Source organism: Parasteatoda tepidariorum, chromosome 3 (genome assembly GCF_982258835.1).
Source record: "Parasteatoda tepidariorum strain Cologne lab strain chromosome 3, Ptep-v5.0, whole genome shotgun sequence".
NCBI lineage: Eukaryota > Metazoa > Arthropoda > Arachnida > Araneae > Theridiidae > Parasteatoda > Parasteatoda tepidariorum.
In genome coordinates this window covers 3,997,453-4,017,298 of record NC_141757.1, presented here as the reverse complement: position 1 = coordinate 4,017,298, position 19,846 = coordinate 3,997,453, and the positions used below count along the sequence as shown (strand labels likewise).

At 28.4% G+C, this 19,846-nt stretch overlaps 1 protein-coding gene across 3 annotated transcripts in view; it reads right to left on the bottom strand.

The window, feature by feature from the left end:
- Window positions 1-19,846, bottom strand: part of LOC122272889 (maestro heat-like repeat-containing protein family member 1) — a 72,684-nt gene that overhangs the window by 10,691 nt on the left and 42,147 nt on the right. For all 3 annotated transcript variants that reach the window (XM_087158617.1, XM_087158618.1, XM_087158619.1), the window contains 2 exons: window positions 17,732-17,887; window positions 14,867-15,001 (listed from right to left, as the gene is read on the bottom strand). In XM_087158617.1, the coding sequence (XP_087014743.1) occupies window positions 14,867-15,001; window positions 17,732-17,887 (291 nt within the window). The remainder of the gene's footprint in view (window positions 1-14,866; window positions 15,002-17,731; window positions 17,888-19,846) is intronic.

The window sequence follows — 19,846 nt, the reverse complement described above, 5'->3', positions numbered from 1 at the left end:
ATTAATGTCTATGTTTTTTATTCCATTTATAAATGAAACATAATCATACACACGCCTTTGTGAAATAATAAAGTCTTCATTGAGGTTTTCAACCAATAAGCTTTTATTGATTGAATAACCCCCTACCACTGTTACGTTACCATGAGAGAGGATAAGAACAATATTTATAACCTCCCACAAATTTCCACTTTTTTTTCTATGTGTAAATATTTCGAACAAAAATTATCTAATCTCTTTTGCTATGGATTAAACTCTAAGAAACTCTTTTGTTCTTCGTTTTTTTTTCTTTTTTTGGCAGCATCACAAAACAGTAAAAATTCCTTTTTTGATTTTTCTGCTGTTGTTTCAGCTACCATTGTCTGTAAACCAGTTATTCACACAAAGAGCAACCCTATTAAAAATTCCTTATCATTGGATAAACAGGAGAAAAATTGCTAACAGGACAGGTTCTACCAGGGAAAGAGGAATGTTATTATGAGGAAATTACATATTTTGAATTACAGAATTTTTCCTTGAAACTTTATTTTTGCCTGTCAGTCTTTGAATGAACTATAGTTTTTTTTTATTTTCCTAACTTTATGAATATGTAAGAAAAATCCTGACTTTTTAGCTTAATTTTAGAATAGCCTGACTTTTGCAGGTTTTCCTGACCGTGTAGGAACCCTGTTTATTAATTATAATAAAGGGGAAACAAAATAAGTATTTTAAGTTTAATAATGAAAATTCGTACCTTCTCTAAGAGATGCCTGGCCATTTGTAAAGATACATAGAAACCAAGTTCGCCTTTTGGAGAATCTTTACCACAAACAATACTGAATCCTAAGCCTTTCTCAAATACTACTGTATGTAGCGGAGGATTTAGGCCACCTAGGCAATGTGCAGATACCATTACTGCCCATCTGTGAAATTAAAATAGGAAATGTAAGTATAATTCATTAAATAATGCAATATTGCTTGAAAACATGTCAAATTCATAACATAGAATAACTAGCAATTCTTAGAAAACTGTCTTAAATGTCGTCGTACAATAATCCGGAAAATTTCTTCAGTAAAATCATTAAAGACGCATAATGTCTTTATAAATTTAAATCATTGATGTTTTCAAAACATTGAAATCTAAATAAATTATATACATAATAATTTAAATGAATGATTATGTATAAGTTTATTTTTATCTCTCATCACATTTATTATTCCACCAGAAAAAATATTTACAAATGAAAGATGCCAAGTATAAATTCTAATTCTTCTTCTTGGGCACTACAGCTTATGACAGGCCAAGACCATCCCAATAAGTTTTTGCCATCTTGATTTATTCTGCGCCATGGCCTAGTTCTAATATTTTTAAATAAAATATTCAAGAATTTTTATTTATAAATGTGATCGATGATTTTTTAAAACTTCTGGACCTAAGATTTCCGGAAACTTCCGGAGCGCAGTTAGGGAAAAATCTGGAAATCCGTATTTTTTCCGGAGCACAATCACCTCTGATATAAGTAAAAGCTATAAGGATACCTTGGGTATTTATCGAATAAAGATAAAAACAGGAATTTGCTTCACGAGATTGTTTGTTTTGGTTTTTGCTATTGTCTTTCTACACTAAAAAAGAACGTAATTGTTGATAGATAGTTTGCATTTTGATATTATGGGGCTCTAACTTTTTAAACTCTCGATACCGATTTAGGAACATATTTTCCTGATATTTACTACTTGGATTTTTGAAAATTCACACCTGTCTAAAAGTCTAGTCAAAAATTGTAACTAAAACATATATATAAGTGAACTTGTGTACACTTAACATTTATATATTCACTATACATGTTTAAAAGTCTTGTCAAAAATTGCTACTTTAAATACAGTCTGTATTAATTTTATAGCTTATTAATCATTAAAGTATTCTCCTCTAACCATTAACATAACACGCAAAAATTTGATTATTAGATCAAAAGTTCTTGTGTACATTATACATGTTTTAATATTTCAGAATTTTTTCCATGTTAACTAATATGTTACTGTGAATGATCAAAATTGGTGGTTGTTGACTTCCACCTGTGAATGTTGACTATCGCTTTGGTAAATGACCGAAATATATAATAAGTCTAATTAAGTGCCACTGTCCAGTATGCCCTACATCAATGTTTGAGGTCAAGTGACACAGTCCAGTATGCATTTAACCAGTACTGATGTTTCTCCTCAGCAGATATTAAAATATCGAATAAATATAATATCAACAAATAAATTAATATCAAATATTTCGGACATTCACCAAAGCGACCATGAATGATTGTTGACATTCTCTTGATCAGTTACGGTAACATATACACTAAACAAGTTTTAAATTTGCTTCAGATTTTTAAAGAAAAAATACACTTTCTGCTTTCGCTACATATATTAAGACACATTGTATGTGTGGGGTTCAAATAGAAATAAAAAAAAAAAGAATTAGGATGAAGTAAATTGATAATTAAGTCTCAATACTATACACACTCGTTCATTGTCTATCTTTGGCTTTGGAGGTAAATCTGGATTAGAATGACTATTATCGCCTGAGCAATACTTCCCAGCATCTGACTGCCAATGCCTTAGCCTTGGAATGGCATTGGAAGATTGTGTGACTCGTGCAGTTTTGGCACTTGAGTTGCTTGAAGTCTTGAGGAATCTTCTTTAAAGCAGAGGTCTTCAGTAAGCTGTAAATGTTAAGAAAATTTAGAGATGAATATGATATCTTGAAACTTATAATTTACTAAATTAGTATTTTATTTGGAAGAGCCACGGTATCTATTGAAAGAGCCGTCTGCTGTTATGGAAACAAGAAATAGAGCATTTTCCTTTCTCTTGCCGTTCCGAGCCAAAACCTGTCTTAAATAACACCCTTGCTTGAAATAGTTCAACCTTGTAACCATAGTCATAGCCACTGATCCAGACGAATGGCTAGGGGAGTTCTTTATATAGACAAACTATACTTTCTGTGGCAGAGAGTTTTTAAACATTACAAACCTAAGCCTCAGTAAATTCAGATATTTTATTAACAGAAAAATTTTTTTTTTTAAAAAAAGTTCTTTCAAATTTTTTTTTTTGTCATTACTTATTATTAAATATCAGTTTTGCAATCTGTTATATATATGCCATAATCTGGCTCTTTGAAGACAACTCTGGTCATTTTGCAGCTAATTGAAAAAAAAGATCTCCAGCATTTTCTAATCATAATGATACCTTATTGCAGTGAGTTCAAATATCTTTAGGCTAGTTAAAAAATACATCATTCGTTCATTACTTAACCTGAATTATTTCACACAGTTTGTGATAAGTCCAGAGAAAGCTCATTGTAGATTTATTGCCCTAAGCATAAGTAAATTCAGTCTGAACTCTTGGCACATTTTCTACTTAGCCTAAAATATATCGGACAAATTAGCAAATTATTGTGACACATTGCAAAATGCCAGCAACATTGCTAACTGTCAGATTTTTAATTAGCGTATATAAGTTATAGAATGTAAAAGAATTTTTTCTGAAATTGTGTAAGAAAAGTAGAGTTTTTCACTACACATTTTTTTAGGGGATTTGCTAGATTTTTAAATTAGCCTACAACATATACATAATCATATTTAAAATTCTCAAGCTATTACATTTTGCAAAAACTACGTTAAGAAAATTTCACAATTTGAACAGAAATAACATGTTGGTCATATTCATTCTATATGAAAATTATTACTAATACATAACCTAAATGAGAACTTTTAAATTTAGGAAAAAAATTTAGAAAAATAATGTGTCTCTGCTCATAATTTTATGCTTCTAATATTTCAAAAAAAAAAAAAAAAAAAATAAGAATTGAAAATTTATCAAGAAATTAATTTTGTCAAAGCTACAGTTTAACTTTTTAAACTAAATGTACTATTTTGCTGAAAAAAATTGTCTGGAATTTATAACAGACAAAATAATTTTAAAAAATTACTTAACTTTAAAAAAAAAAAAAAATCATAATTTAGGTAGATTTTATCACCTACATAAACCTATCAACGAATAATTTCATTCAATTATTGCAGTTTTTTGCTAACCCAAACAGAGGTATTAAAAAATTAGATCACTAACTACTCTCCATTTTATTTAAACTCCATTTTTTCTAAATGTAGGTCATTACGAGCAAACCTCAAAATGACTAAAATCAGAGCTTACGAAGAATAATCTTCGAATAAAACTTTAAAAAAATTATATTTCTTGATTATCAATAAGCATAACAGCAGTCTGAAATAGCAATACTTTGCCAAACACGAACAATGAGTAAATAGATTTAAAAAAAAAAGAGTGTAGTTAACTATATGACAATATTAATAAAGAGAGAGAGAGAAAACATGACTGGGATGCTTCTAACATGGATACTTGTTTGATAAGTATTTACTCATAGTACTCATTACCAATCAAGAGCTTGTTAGCCATTTGTTTTTTAGCGTTAAATTTCTTAAGCAAATTTTGGCATGATCCTGATAGATTTTCTCTCTAAAACCTTGTTTCTACTAGCAAGTTAAAGAAAGCTTATGGTACATTTAATCTTAACCTGCAAATAGAAATAAGATATTAGGGAGAAAAGATAGCAGGTCCATACCAGAAGTTGCTGATGTACCTTAATACTCAAAAAGCATATGACCCTTAATTGGGAGTAAGTATTATGGATCGATAAAAAAAATACTTTTTTGCAAGCAGAAATAACTTATCAATCAGGAAAATGCATAAGCACACGATATTCTAAAACGACTGTCCTAATATTGTGATCCCCTCTGCAGAGGATCAAAATTGTGATGTCCCATTGTGCAGCTCTAGTGCGACATAAATGAACTAAAACAACAACCTAATATTGGGTTAGCAACTAAATTCCCACCAGGTTTGTTTGCTTATTTTTTAACATTTCGCATGTCATTAAATGTTTTTGTCATAGTGTTTCCGATAATCATTTAAAAAAAAATGATGTTTTGAGTTAATCTATGTTAATTTTAAGATAGAATCTCAAGTTGAGAAAAACGAGCATTTTTGACATCTCTATTGTTTTTAATCAAGGTTAAGTTCGCCTAAGGTGCTTGTGGCATTGCTGAAAGAACCGCTCGTGATTGGTATGCTAAGTTTAAAAAATCGAAGTTTGTTTTGGGCGTCCCGACGATTTCGATGAAGAGGGATTAAACGAAGTGTTGCACTAAAATTCAACTCAAACAACAAGGAAACTGGCAACAACTACAAAAAAAAAAAAAAAAACGCTATGCTTCCAAACCATTAACTTCTAAAGATTTTTTATGAGATTCGACGGGAACTTAGTGGCCAACTAATTATATTGTCGAAAATAAATTCAAAAAGGTACACATACATATTTAAACAAGGATAAAACAAAGACATTTTCAAAACCCTATACTACAGCACGTAAACAAAAAAACTATTTCAACCTATTCAAGAATTAAATAGAAGAACATACCTCTCATGCTAAAAGTAAATGCATTTCTTCTTCAAGTATACGTAGCAGTTGCCTTGCTTGTTCTAAACTAACTCCATTTACAATCAAAAGTTCATCACCTTTAAGTAGTTTACCGCTCCTGGAATAAACAATTAAAATTTAATACAGACAATAGAAAGTATGCATCAATAGAAAGTAAGTTTTATTTTCTAACTAATAAATATTTCAAATTAGCATCGATAATAGAGAACTAAGTCTGAAAAAAATTGGTTTCGAAGTTGAACCATTTTTGAACTAAAGAGATTCTCTCGCCTCATCATCTTAAAATAAAGATTATTATTTTTTTCCCCCATCATCGAAATTCCCAACAAGAAGTGATTATTCTTAGATTTAAAAGAAAAATTCAAATATAGGGACAAATTAAGCAAATATTTTTTATTCCACCTTTAGAAAAATGTATCTACGTATCATCCAGCCCACCATTTTCGCCAACACTACGCCTAAATTATTTTGGTATCTTCAAATTTATTTTTACATAGCAGATAATCATAAAGAAATAGACAAAATACAAATATAACTTATTACATGCAAAAAATTATAAAATATTTGAATTTGAACCACGTCCGAATTCATTTTCAGATTTGGCGAAAATGGTCGGTGAGACGATAGGTAAATGCCAACTATGTATATATATTTATAAATATAACTATTTTACATTTTTTAAAATGTTAAATCATTATATTTAGAATAATTTTTTTTTAAACTTACGTCTAAACAGTTGCATAATTGAACATATATTTAAGCAACTTTTTATAATTTCAAGCTCATTACAATACATTGTATTATTATTATATGTATTTATTATACGTTCTTATCAGTACGCGTGTTCTTAAAACTCGTTATCTTATTCTTCATAAAAAGATACGACTTTCAAATGTTATATATGTATCACTGAAAATTCTAAATTAACGAATGTCAACATTCATGTAGTCACATTTGCTGAATATTCTAAATATTTCTTAATTATCCTAGATTCTTACACTGTTGAGATTTAACATTAACTGAAAATTAATGTTTTGGACATTATGACTATGTAAAGGCCGACATTCACTGGATTTCAAACTCTAATTGTAAAATATGATGTAACAATACTACAGTTGTTAGTCATGAACAAATAACATTAATTTGACTAAAATCTTAATTGACATTTGTCAAAAATTATTCCCTGTAAATGGACACGGGTACAATACAATTCAAATTCTAGAGACGTTTAATCTAAAGTGATTTACGATTTGAATAACAGGTGTGCTGGTGAATGTTTATGCAGTGATGTGGTTAAGCAATCTTGCGAAAATCAAGTGAAACTTCTTTATCATCTCATTCTATGTTGAAAGATGGGCATTTAAATGAGTAATATATAGACTCGCGGAAACCACAATTGAAGATTCAGAACTCGCATAAACACTCGCATTTTGTTAGGCAGAATCCTACCTAACAAAAAAACAAGTTTGAATGATGTATTGTAATTCATTTTTATGTAGCGTTTTGAAAGACATTAGCTTCTATTTTACTTTAATAAAAAACATATTCGTCACGAATGTGTCAATTGAACTTGGGATTTAGATTACACCCATTGTGTATAAATCGCAATCTAATCTAAAAGAATCTGAAAGAGTCCAGTTAACCTAATAATTTTATTTTCTACAAACATTAGAAAAAACATAGTTCGTATTCTTGTCCAACTAGTTGTTCAGTTTCAACCACGTAATTCATAAACGTTTTAGAAGCATAGCCCACGAAGTCAAAGGCTAAAAAATTTGATTGGAATTGTTAATTACATTCAAACTTGAAATTTTCAGTTTGTAGCCAGTGGTCTGTAGACTCTTATAACTTAGTAGCCACTTTTTAATTAAACCTGAAGAATTTGTGACCGATATATATAATTTTTTTCTTCATTTAATCGCCGTTTTTTAGCTTCTTTTTTTTGTTGGGATTGATTTTTGAAAAAAAAAAAAAAAAACTCATTTTATAATGATTAATCGACGAATATAAAAAGTTAATTCAATAATATAAATATACGACAAATTTTTCATATAAATATGTGGCAAAATTTAGTTAAACATACCGACTTTAAACAAATGTAATTAAAACTATTTAAGGAGGCAAAATACGTTTAATGTAAATGCGAATTGATAAAGTTGTCAATTGTTAATGACTCTCCTTCCACACGAATTTTTCTATCACAAATTGATGGATTCTTAAGGAAATAAAGCTTCTAATGGAGACATATGACATTTTAATGAAAATTCTGATTTCCAGAGTCTTTCTGCACTGATGTTTTCTATACTTTTAACATCAAACAATTAAAAAAAAGATGGGAAAAAGTGGCCAATTATTTATCTAATTTAAGTCGCCACTTTTTTTGTTGACTCGCCTTGTGGTGAGTGGTTATTTTCCAGTCTAACTACATTCAGCTATTAGTTTTAATATTAGTCGTAGTCATTACATCATCAGTTAATGATTCAAAGTTTGGAATCAAACATACTGAGTTTTGAAAAAAAAATATTATTTGAGCCCCCTTCCCCTCCAACATACTGTTATAAAATAGGGCTTTTGCCAAAAGTTTTAATAAAAAAAGTACAACTACATAAAAAACATTCTATCTTAGAGAGCTCTTATCTGAAAGAATATAAGGAAGGTACAACCACGCATACATCACAGAATATTTATTGTCATTATACAGTACTAAGTACCATAAAATCATTCAAAATACTGGCGAATAGTTACGTAATAGTAAAGAAAGAATTTCTTTTATTTAAATTAAGGGTAATTAGAAAAAGTTCTTGAACCAATCTGGTCATTTTGACAGTAACGAAGAGACAAGAAAATTCGCGAGTATGCGTAAAAACTCACCATCTCTAAAACAATCAACTATTATTTCGACTTACAATTGATTTCATGTTCTGCACATCAAAATGTAATTCCACTAAACACGAAAATATTTTAGTGGTTCAAGTCATAAATAATGAGCCAGCGCATGACATATTTTTTGATTATAGCTTTCTAAAGTCTCAAAGATAATAACGTTTATATACATTTATTTTTTGTAGATACATTTCAGTAATTGCAACTCTAGCGAATAGATAGTAATCAAACTCCTAATGTCTAGTCTAAGAAAGTTTGAAAAATAAAACATGTTGAAATTTGATTGAAAAACATGTTTCAAAAAAAAAAAAGGAACTCTTACTTAAGGTTTTGAATTAATTGCATGTGCTTCCCTAATTCTGTGGAACACCAAAATTCCATGAAAATCTTTCGCAATTATAAAGGCGCGCAACTTATTTTTTAATCTTAGCGCTTTAAAGTTATCCCAAAGATACCAATTTTTATAGACATTTTTTTTTTAATTTCTTGATGCGTTTTAATGACAGAAATTCTGTAACAAAAACACAGTAATCAAACTCTTGAAGTCTAATCTAAAAAAGTTTAGAAAACATATTTTGTAAAGAATTAACTCAGACTTATGTTTTGAATTTATTGCATATGTTGCACATCGGTACGTGCAGCATAAGCAATATATAATTTATTAATAAGTTTCAGTGCTTGAAATTCACTATGCAGAAATGCACACTGTGCGAAATAAAAAGCGGACCATCCTGAATAACTTTTGATCTAATGATCGGATCTTCAAGTTTTAGGACTCAATCTAAATAGTTCAAGGGGGTGACTTCAAATGTGCTAATTAATTAGTGCAAACGATATTTTAAGTAACGAAATCAGACAAAAAAAACTTACTTTTCCGAAAAAACATACTCCCCTCCGACGGATTCGTATTTCTGAGCCCCAAAATACAGGGAGCAGCCATAATCTGAGAAATATTGTCCTCAGTTTCGTCAGGAGAGCGGTCTTAAATTTAGATCTCTTAAAGTGAATTTTATTTTTTGCGTATTTCGCCCTCAGCTCGAGAACTTTTAAAGCAAACCAAAAAAAAATTCTGCACACTATTATAAAATTCGTTTATCCGAAGACAATTTAATGCGAAAAATAACTTTAAGTAAACATCTATTATTTTTTATTTAATTAAAGTCAAATTTTTAATAGTTAGATATACAAAATCTGAGAAATATCTGTCGAATAGTTCTAAACTATAAGGACCATATTTTCCAGATTGAGAGTCAGAAATCCGAATCCGTCGGAGAAAAAGGTATGTTTATTCAGAGAAAGTACGTTTTTGTGTTTGATAAGAATAAGTAACAGTATTGTTGAAAAACAAGGAGCTTTTCGGTGATGTATATGGAGGCCTATACCAATAATAATGTACGTTTCGCGTGCTACATCTGACAAACATAAAACTATTCTCTCCTTTTTAATCTTCATGCAAAACGTAGTTTTAAGCATTTTATTTTTTCCTTTTACAGTTTCATGTTTAATTTTTTACGTCAAAAAGTGGTCGAAATTTTGATTTTAAACGGTGATATATTTTGTTTTCACCCTTTAAGAAGCTATTATAACTTAATTTACATCGAGCACATAATTCCACATGAAATTTGATAACTCTAACTAGTTGGGAAATAATCACACAATAAATTTCAATTGAAGGTAAATTATAGCTGTTGCGATTAAGAAACAATCAAATCTTCTATTGCTATCCTGAGAAAAGCTCCAGCACTCTAGTTAGTCGGAAATATATTGAACATTTAATTGCAAGATTATATTCTCACAGACAAAAGCGAGTTGATAAAAACGTAGTAAAAATATATTCATGAATGTATGTTTAATTTAAGTAATGTATGTAAAATGATTTCGAAAAGAAAGAAGAGAAAGCTTTTAATGAAAAAGCAAAACGTTTCTGTCTTAGCCTCATTAGTGCTAAAATGTTAGTTTGTCGCGTGTATGTCTTTGGTTATAACATACAATTATGTAGTTAAGTTTGAGCGATTTAAGTGAAATCCGATTAGTGAACTGGTTATTTCTACTGGTATTTTAAGAATATAATCGAGCAGGGTGGCCACTCAAAACAGATTTCAAATTTCCCTGATTTTTCCAGGTTTGTGTTTTTTCCCTTTTTTCTTATAAAGTGTAGGATGTGTACAAGAAAAGTGTCTGTATTATAAAATATCTCATTCAAAATGTCATTTTTTTTAAACATATCTTAAAATTTTTTTTATTTTTTTTACAAGATAATTTTTTTATTATTTTTTGATGTTCTGGTACAACATTAATTTTTAAAAAATTAAGACATGGAGAAAATAATATGTTTAGCTTGCAGAATATATTGTTTTTATAGAATAATTTTAATTGTTTTTATTGAATTTAATGTGTTACTTTAAGTAGTGTTTGCTCAAAGTGTACCTACAAAATGACAAAATCAGAATAACCAATAAAACCTTGGATAAGTATTGTTTAATATATTTTCATTAGGGAAAAGAAAACCGCTTCAGGTGATTATATATCAATAATTTTTAATAATTACAGTGGCTCCCAAAAGTGCTCACTCACTTATAATTTATATTGAAATAGGAAATAAAAATTCAATAATTAAAATGAATATTTCACAATGGGTATTTGATAATAAGATGTATAATCTATTCTTAGCAAAACTGCATGGAATATTTTAAAAACAAAGCAAAAGTTAATTTTTTAATCAAATAGTAACAAAAATGTTACCCCACGAAAGTCATCGTACATTTAAATGTTTTGGATCTCAGAATTAAAATTATCGTCAATTGCTTTTTTTATTTAATTATTTTTCATTTAATTTTTTATATCTTTATTAGCAATTTAGTATCAAACCTATAATAGCAGAACTATATTTAAATTTTAAATGATAAAATAAAATATTATCATTTAAAAATGACTTGTGGTCGTAATAAAATAGACCAAATTTGATTATTTGTCTTCATAAGAGGTAAATCAGTAATGAATATATAAAATTAGTTTACTGTATTCAATTGAACTGTGCAATATGTGATAAAATGCTTAAAAGAAGGACTTCATATCAGAGATTAAAATTATAAATTTTGCGAAAAAATTCATAAATTTGCAATTGAGTGTTATAAAAGTTTCTGTAAAAATTTTAAAAAAAATATTCTGCACGAATTTCACCTAACAAAAAAAAAAAAAACTAGTTACATGTATTTTCAACCTTTAAAAGCTATTGTAGATGCTAAAGGAAACTCCACTAACTGTTAATTTAACGAAAAATTAGATTTACTAATAGACTGAGTTTTTTGTGGGATAAAGTTTTTGTCACTTTTTGATGATTGATTCCTTAAAAATAAACTTTTCCTTTGTTTTTAAAATATTTCATATTGTCATTTAAAATATTTCAGTTTTGTTAAGATAAGAACACATTTTTTATCATTAAATATACATTCTGAAACATTCATTTTAATTAATGGATAGTCTTATTTCATTGAAAGTCATAAGTGTATCAACACTTTTGTGAATCACTGTAATTACATTTCAATATAAAGCTGTACTGTATACTGCATTATACTGTATTTCATCTTACCAGTGCTTTTTATATAATTCACTGATCATATTTTCCTTAAACCAATATCTCAAGTTAAATTTTTAAATAATGGTATTTTGAAATTTTAAGAGATTCAGTATAAAAAAATAAATGTCAGAAATGTAAAATTGTCTAATTTTTAGTTCTATACTCCTCTATGGAAGAAAAAAAAATAGATAAAATTCCTTAAAATTTATACTTGATTTTTTGTCGTATTTGAATTTAAAACATTTAAAGAATTCCAATCTAAACACACAGTTTTTTAGTTTAGCATAGTTAATTGTGTTTGTTTGAACAACTGGAATCTTGTACAGTGCAGAACTAAAACACTAAGTTTCGTTTTCCTTCTCCTGACTAAACACATATGAATAAAATAATTATATTTTATGTATATACATCATTTAATATGTTTCCTATATATTCCTTAGTCACTGTCAGCCTTTTTAGGTAAAAAGAGGAATAGTTTTGAAATATCATATCTGGAATGCAAGCAACATTTACGAACTTTCGATATTGTGATAACTATACAATTCGAATTTTGAATCAAAAAACTAATATTTACCAACAAAACCGTAAAATTTGATATTAATATATAGTTAGTTCTAAAAAAAAAACTTTTTTCAAAAAAAAAAAATATACTATAAAAAGTTAAAATGAAATAGAAAAATTAGCATTAATGCAAGAATTGTAACAATTTGTTGACAAACATTGCTGTTAGTGATGGGGGGGGGGGAATGCGTGATTGGTTGGTTTGCTGAGAAAAGATAATTTACATATTTCTTTGAATGGGAGTTCAAAAGCTTTCAGAAAAAAAGTGCAACATAAAATCTATTATTATTAAATTATAACCAACTAATTTTTAGAGAATTTAATAAAGTTAAAAATACAAAAACATTTTGACTCATTTTGTCAAAATAGAAAAAAATTACCACTCTCAATTGCGAACAAACTTGAATCATTGTGTGAAGAAACCCATGGACAGAATTTAAAAACCGAATCCTAACCCCGTCTTCCACATCCACCATAATGTTTGCCTTTCCTAAATTCCACAGTCTGCATAGAGATCAAAGGTTTCTACATTTGCTTAGCAACCATGGGAGAATTTTATGTTGTATTCTAGTATAATGGAGCAAATTTTGATGAAAGCAAAGTAAGTTGATGATATTTTAACTGTTTGGAGATACATTTCCGTCTAAAAAATGTGGGTATAATGAATGAGAAAATTTAAATTAAGAAAATTAGCAAATAATTTAAATTAGTTAAATTAAAAAAATATACAAGAAAAAATTTCCAGCTTTTATTTAAAATTTCCAGGTTTTCATCCATATTTCCCTGATTTTTCCAGTATAAAAAAAATTCCCTGATAATTCCAGGTTTTCAAGGTGGGTGGCTAACCTGATCTATTGAGTTCAGAACGAAAATTTAAGATAACAGCGATTGTGCAGCAATCGCAAAGTAACCGTAGGTCTACTAAAAATAATTGATAAGAATCGTTAAACCCAGACAGAAAAAAAATGGTATATCTGATGGTAAGTCTGACTGAAAATAATTTATAAAGAACCTGACAATTATTTCTGACAAAATAAAATGCACAACAATTGCAAAATGACTTGAGTCCCATTGACAATAATCTTCAAAAAACGTAAAATCTAAAAGACAAAAATGGACATAAAGAAACTGTGCATTGCGTTCTACATAACAACGCTGATCCTCGCACGAAACTGGGATTCAATTCGCTCTTCGTCAATCAACATCACGAAACTAACATCATCTTTATATCAAAACGCTATCTACATCTCTGCAGCAAGACGAAATTAAAATCGTCTTTGTCAGTGCGGTAACAGCGCTAGCCAAGTCAAGGATCCTTGCATATTAAATAGTTAAACCGCGATTGTAGCCTTATTGCAGCTGTTTAAATAAAATTTCTGATGCATCACCTAAAACGGAAGTCACTACATCGGCCTACCGATATATGCGTTAAATCGATATTTTGCGATACATCGATTTATTGCCCAGTCCTATCTATGCTCCAATTCTAAATGTATACCTTTTTATATTTGTACAAAAAAGTTTTGCACAAATATAAAAATGTATACATCTTAGAAAATGGGTACCTAAATAAAAGTCGATTTACAATAAAATATGAATGTTAATATAAGGAAAAAAACAATTAAAAATAACAAAACTGCCCCTCGGAGAGAAAAAATAACAAGTATACTTTATTAAATCTAATGGAAATTTAAATTTTTGGACATAAATAATTGTATAAAAGTTTGCTTTCTTTTCTTAACATTCTGAAAAGTAACGTTCATTTATGCGAAAAAACTTCGCTAAGAGTAAAAAAGTCTCCTAATAGTCGCCTATTCTTGAAAATAGTTGCTTTTTTTTTAGCCTTTTCAGGCAAAAAAAAGTCGCCATAGTCGCCTAAGATTGAAAATAGTAGCAAATAGTCGCCTGTGGCAACCCTGCTTTTAGAAAACGTGTACAGCTGCTATTAAATAACATTTTATCGATTTGTGTTTTTTATTTAAATAACCAAGACTATAACATAAGAAGAGTAATCTATTGATAAATTACCAAATGCAAATTAGAGCACATTACTTACATATAGTAAAGTCATGCCACATTCCTACTTTTATTTTCATATAAAAAGTTCCCCTTTAAAAGTAGCATCACAAAATTAAATGAAAAAATAAATAAATGTCTGAAAAAATATTTAAAAAAAAAGAATTTTGCAAAAAACAAAATCAAATTAGCTTTTCAATCATGACAAAATAATTATCATTTCAGTTTATATCATGATACAAAAAAAGGTTGGTTGTTTTGTTGTTGCGAAAGCAACGGTTGAGTTTATCATGCTTTATACACATTTTTTTCAAAAATAAATGACAATGATTAAGACATAGAGACATTACCACTGTTTTTGTAACTCCATTAACAAATTCTCCATAATTCAGGTGAGAATCTTCAAGTAAATACTTTTGGAACATAGAATTCAATTCTTCACATTCTAAAGTAGGTCCCATCAACCTCAAACCATACTTGCAAGACTGCAAAAATAAAGCACTGTGATTAATATGTAAGTGAATAACTTTTAACAGTTTGCCTCAAAAATGATGTGAGAATTCTTACACACAATTATAACACTCATTTACCCAAACATAATTTCAATCAGAAAATAATTTGTAAAAATTATTAACTATTTTATTTAAAGGGTATCTGCTAAATTTTAGATTTTCAAATCCATGACTTTTTATGACTCTCCATGACTAATGCCAGAAATTTCTATGACTTACCGAAGTTACTATTTTTTCCGGAAAGAAATCACAACAACAAATTTAATAATTCTCCTTCATCTGCTCAAGCACGTAGCATCAGCCTTTCACCACTGTATAGCATTGCTAACCACTCTAAAAGCCCCCTGACAAAATTATGGGCAAAATGACGACATTGTCGTAGAGCACTATTGAATTCTTGCAGAAAAGAAAAAGGATTTTTCTTTTGGGAATTTTTATTTCCTTTTCTGCAGAATTTTTAAGATGTTTATTTTCCCCGCAGAATTATAGTCTAAAGATACTTTTTTTGTTCATCGGTAAAGGAAGAAATTCTGATTTTTCTGTTCTCATTTGAGAATGAAAAAAAATTCGCCAATGACTGGCTTGCTTCAGCTAGAATTTTAAATTTATAAAATAAAAATAAATAATAACAAAAATTCTGAAATCACAAAAGTTTAAAATATAATTAGCTCTATAAATGATGTTCTTTCGCTCATTTTTGGAAAGAACAATAAAATTTTTAAAAAGCCCCATAAGAACATTTTATATTTTAATAAAATACGACTGTGAGTGGAGATTTTGTAACAAATTCAGATATTTGAAAAATTGTGAAATTGGGGAGGTAAATTCCATTTTAAAAATGAGATTTGTCTGCGACCTAAATCCATGATTGTTTTTAAAAAAAATAGTTAAAATTATGGCATTTCATGACAAATTTTTCAATACAAAATTTTGTCCATAACTTTCCATGATTTTTCAGATGTGCAGATACCATGTATTTAGTCTTAATAATAGAGCTTGAAAGATAATTTACTATTAACATTAGAGCTGCACAATGTGCTATTGGCAATAGAAATATCCCTGAGGATGCATATATGCTATCACAATACTGATAGTGTGCAAAGAACATGACTTTTTCTCTTTGATAACCAGATGTCCTGTGCCTGAAGTCGAGTACTTTAAAATAGAATAATTTAATGAGGGCCGATACTGCACACCCTCAGTCATTTTCGTAGGCTAATCTAAGAGGTCACCCAACGTAGCCATTGATGCTTGATTTCGGTGATCTGCTGGGAACTTTGAATTAAAGATCAGTCCATTATGGATCTTATTCTATTTAGTAATGGTAATTTATAAATTTTTAAAATTATTCTGTTTTTATTACAGGTCAAAACATGTAAGCTCAATAGACTATATGCTAGAGAAATTAGCTAAATATTTCTAAAGTGACACAAAAAATTTAAAACTAATTTTTTTACAACGTGTTGCCAAAATATAGTTACCTTTTCATACCATGGAAACATATAAATTTTCTTTAAATATTAACTTTAAATTAGTACTTTTAATCACTAATTAAAATTAACTACTAATCGAGTTGATTAGTAGTTAATTTTTAAAAAAAACTTTAATTAGTTTTAAAAAAAAAACTTAAACCAACCCAAAGTTTAAAAAAAAATATACCCTTAGTAACCTCCAAATTAATGATCTTCTATGTACATAGTTGGAATTTCCAGGGTTTAAGGGATTACAGTACACAAAAAATTTCCAAAATATCGATATTTTTTATTGCTTATAACAAAACTTCAAACTATTTCAAATGAACCGAAAAAAATCCTCTATCTACATTTTTTAAAAAGTTATGAAAGATTTTAGATTGCCCTAAAACAGAAACTTGTTCAGAAGACAGACTTTAAAGTGCCTTTTCTAATAGATGATAATTATATGTCTTAATCTAAATTAAATCTTTAAGGAATTTTTTCTATTTTAGATAAAGTTTTGAAGTAAACTTTTTTTATCTTAAGTATAATACATATATTTAATCTGTGCATGGAATAAGCATTTTAAGAGGTATTATAATTTTTACAGCATGTTATATATACCTAACAGGAATTTTTAACCTTTTTTTTTAAAACTTTTTTACAAAAAAATTTATAAAAAATGTTTTAATTGATAGATCAACAAATGAATGTTGTTAAGATGAATATTGTAAGCACTGTATTGTATTGTAATCAATTGTGAAGATGAATATTGTAAGCACTAAGTAAAAAAATATTTTTTGAAAATATGTTAAAATAAAAAAACCTTATGGATTTAAAAATAGTGAAATTTATCTTTTTTTTTTTTAAATTTTAGAAAAATTAAACAGTTTAACTATTTTTTTGAAGATAAATGATTGACTATAAGTTAAATGAGCATGTAAAGCATCCCCAAAATGAATGATTATACCTTTATTTAAAAGAAATGTTGCAAGGGTACTGTGAGTGACTCCTAGACCACGCTTAAAAAACAAGCTAGTTATTAGCACTAGTCATTAAGTTATAGAATATAAAGACAATAAAAATATTTTGTTGATTAAAAACACAGATACTGTTTTTCAAAGCATTCAAAATGTACAGATATTTTTTTAAAAACGCATAAAACTCATTAACCTATTGATAACATCGAGTGAAAAAAATAAATAAAGTTTATCAATTTTTTATATTCAACGAGGGAGTATATATTTACCTTAATAAAATTTTTATCTTCGTCATTTAAGAGAAGCATGAAAATGACAAAATTTTTCTGCACCTGCTTCACAAACTGTTCTTTTGAAGGACCATTCGCAAATTCGGACAAATTACCAAAAAGAGTAAACGCTGCAGCTCTGACTAAAGGTTTTTCCTGTAATGCATTTTAATATATTAATAACAGCACACAAAAGCATTTAAAAGTGACGGAATAAATAAAAAGAATAAACAGAAATGTCTGGATATGAAAAGTCTTGCATAGTGACACATAAAATATAGTTTGTCTACGGTAAGAACTCCTCCCACCACAAAGTTTGAGGCTATGGAAACTAGAATAACACATTTCATTCCTTCTCTTCACTCTCAATAGACCGAAGAAAAAGATTCCTTTTCTCTCGCCGATCTGCGCCAAAACCTGCTCTAAACAGCGACCCCACACACTTACTTGAAATAGTTATATCTCATAACCATAGCCACGGGGGTTCAGACTAATGGCTAGGTGAGTTCTTACTTCAGACAAACTATATGTACAAACCATATGTTTCATGTTATATATATTTTCTCATGAATTCATTGAATCACAGTAAATTTAATTCTTTTATTTTTGAACGTTTTATAATTTTGTAGAGGATGGGTGTTGGAGTGAAGTGATTTAAAGAATGATGAATAAATATAATCTAATTAAATAACATTCATTGAAACATACGGAATAATATACAGTGAACTTCTGCTACTCTGATATCCGATACAAGAATAATTCCTTTTATTGCGATTATGTTTCGTGGTCCCGACAAACTTGCATATGAATTAATGACATGCTCCTCTCAATATTACGATATTCTCTGAAGCAATAAAGCCCTGTAAAACGATTTTTTTTTTGGCCAAATTTCAACCTTATTTTCTCCATTTATTATTGGATTTCAAATAATGTAAAAAATCTTATTTTATCATCTTTTCTGACAAGAGAAGACTCACTGCTGACCACCCCAAGAGCTTCCATTCATAGAATGTAATATTACTATCTGATTTCATTTCTTTCATGTTAAAAGCTGATCATGAGTCACAAATGACCACAAGCATCACATTAAGACCTGAAAGAGAAATTTTTCTGCAGAGGGTGGGTAGAACACCATTCACAAACGAAAATCATTTTCGTCCTTTGGTTTCATTTCAATGCATACTTTGTTGGTTAAGTTGAAAAAAAAAATAGTTTTCAGGTATATTTACAATCTTATTTTCTGAATTTATTTCAATTGTTTTTAATATTTAACCATAATTAACACTCTGCAAATTAATTTTTTGCATAATATATAAATACACATTTATAGTTAATACATATATAACATTAAAATTTTTAAAAAACCCTGATTGTGTACTTTTGAAGAATGAAAAAGTGTTTTGATCAGAGGAGAAAATGAGAATTGTTGCTTATCTTCACTTTCGTTAAATCGGATTACCAATTCCGTAATATCAGTATTTTTAATTCATTGTTTCTACGGAGATTCATATGGGGATTCAGAAAATATTCGTTACATTGAAATTTACACTATTTCGGATTTCACTAAATCGGGATTTGAGTGTATTAATGCTACATTTGCGTTGAAGATCACCTTTCACTACAAGTTCATTTTCTTAGCAACAATACAATCAACTTCATAACTATTTTAAACATAAATTTGCCTCAATATAGTGTTAAGGTTGGTAATATGTGTAGAATCTGACAAATTATAAGCCACTAGATGGCATCTTATAATAAAATGCTATTCAGAGCCATTAGATGGCATTCTTATAATGTTAACAGAACATAGATTGTTTTAAGAATCAAAAGAAGGCAGATGTATGCCTAATGTGTAATGTAAAGAAATAAAATTTTTGTTATTGTTTTGAAATGAAAGCTTATCTTTGAATTTTAGAATATGTGCACTAGCCTGGAAAATTGATGGTTCAACTTTTTTTTTTATAGTATAGTTTAAGTTATAGTAAGTTAATTATTGATAAGTATCGTTAAATTTTTAATAGCATAGCCTCACTGTCATTTAAAAACATAAGTTTCCTTTCAAAAACTGTGTTATTTTTGAAACTGTTAAAAATTTGTTTTCAAGGATATAAAAGC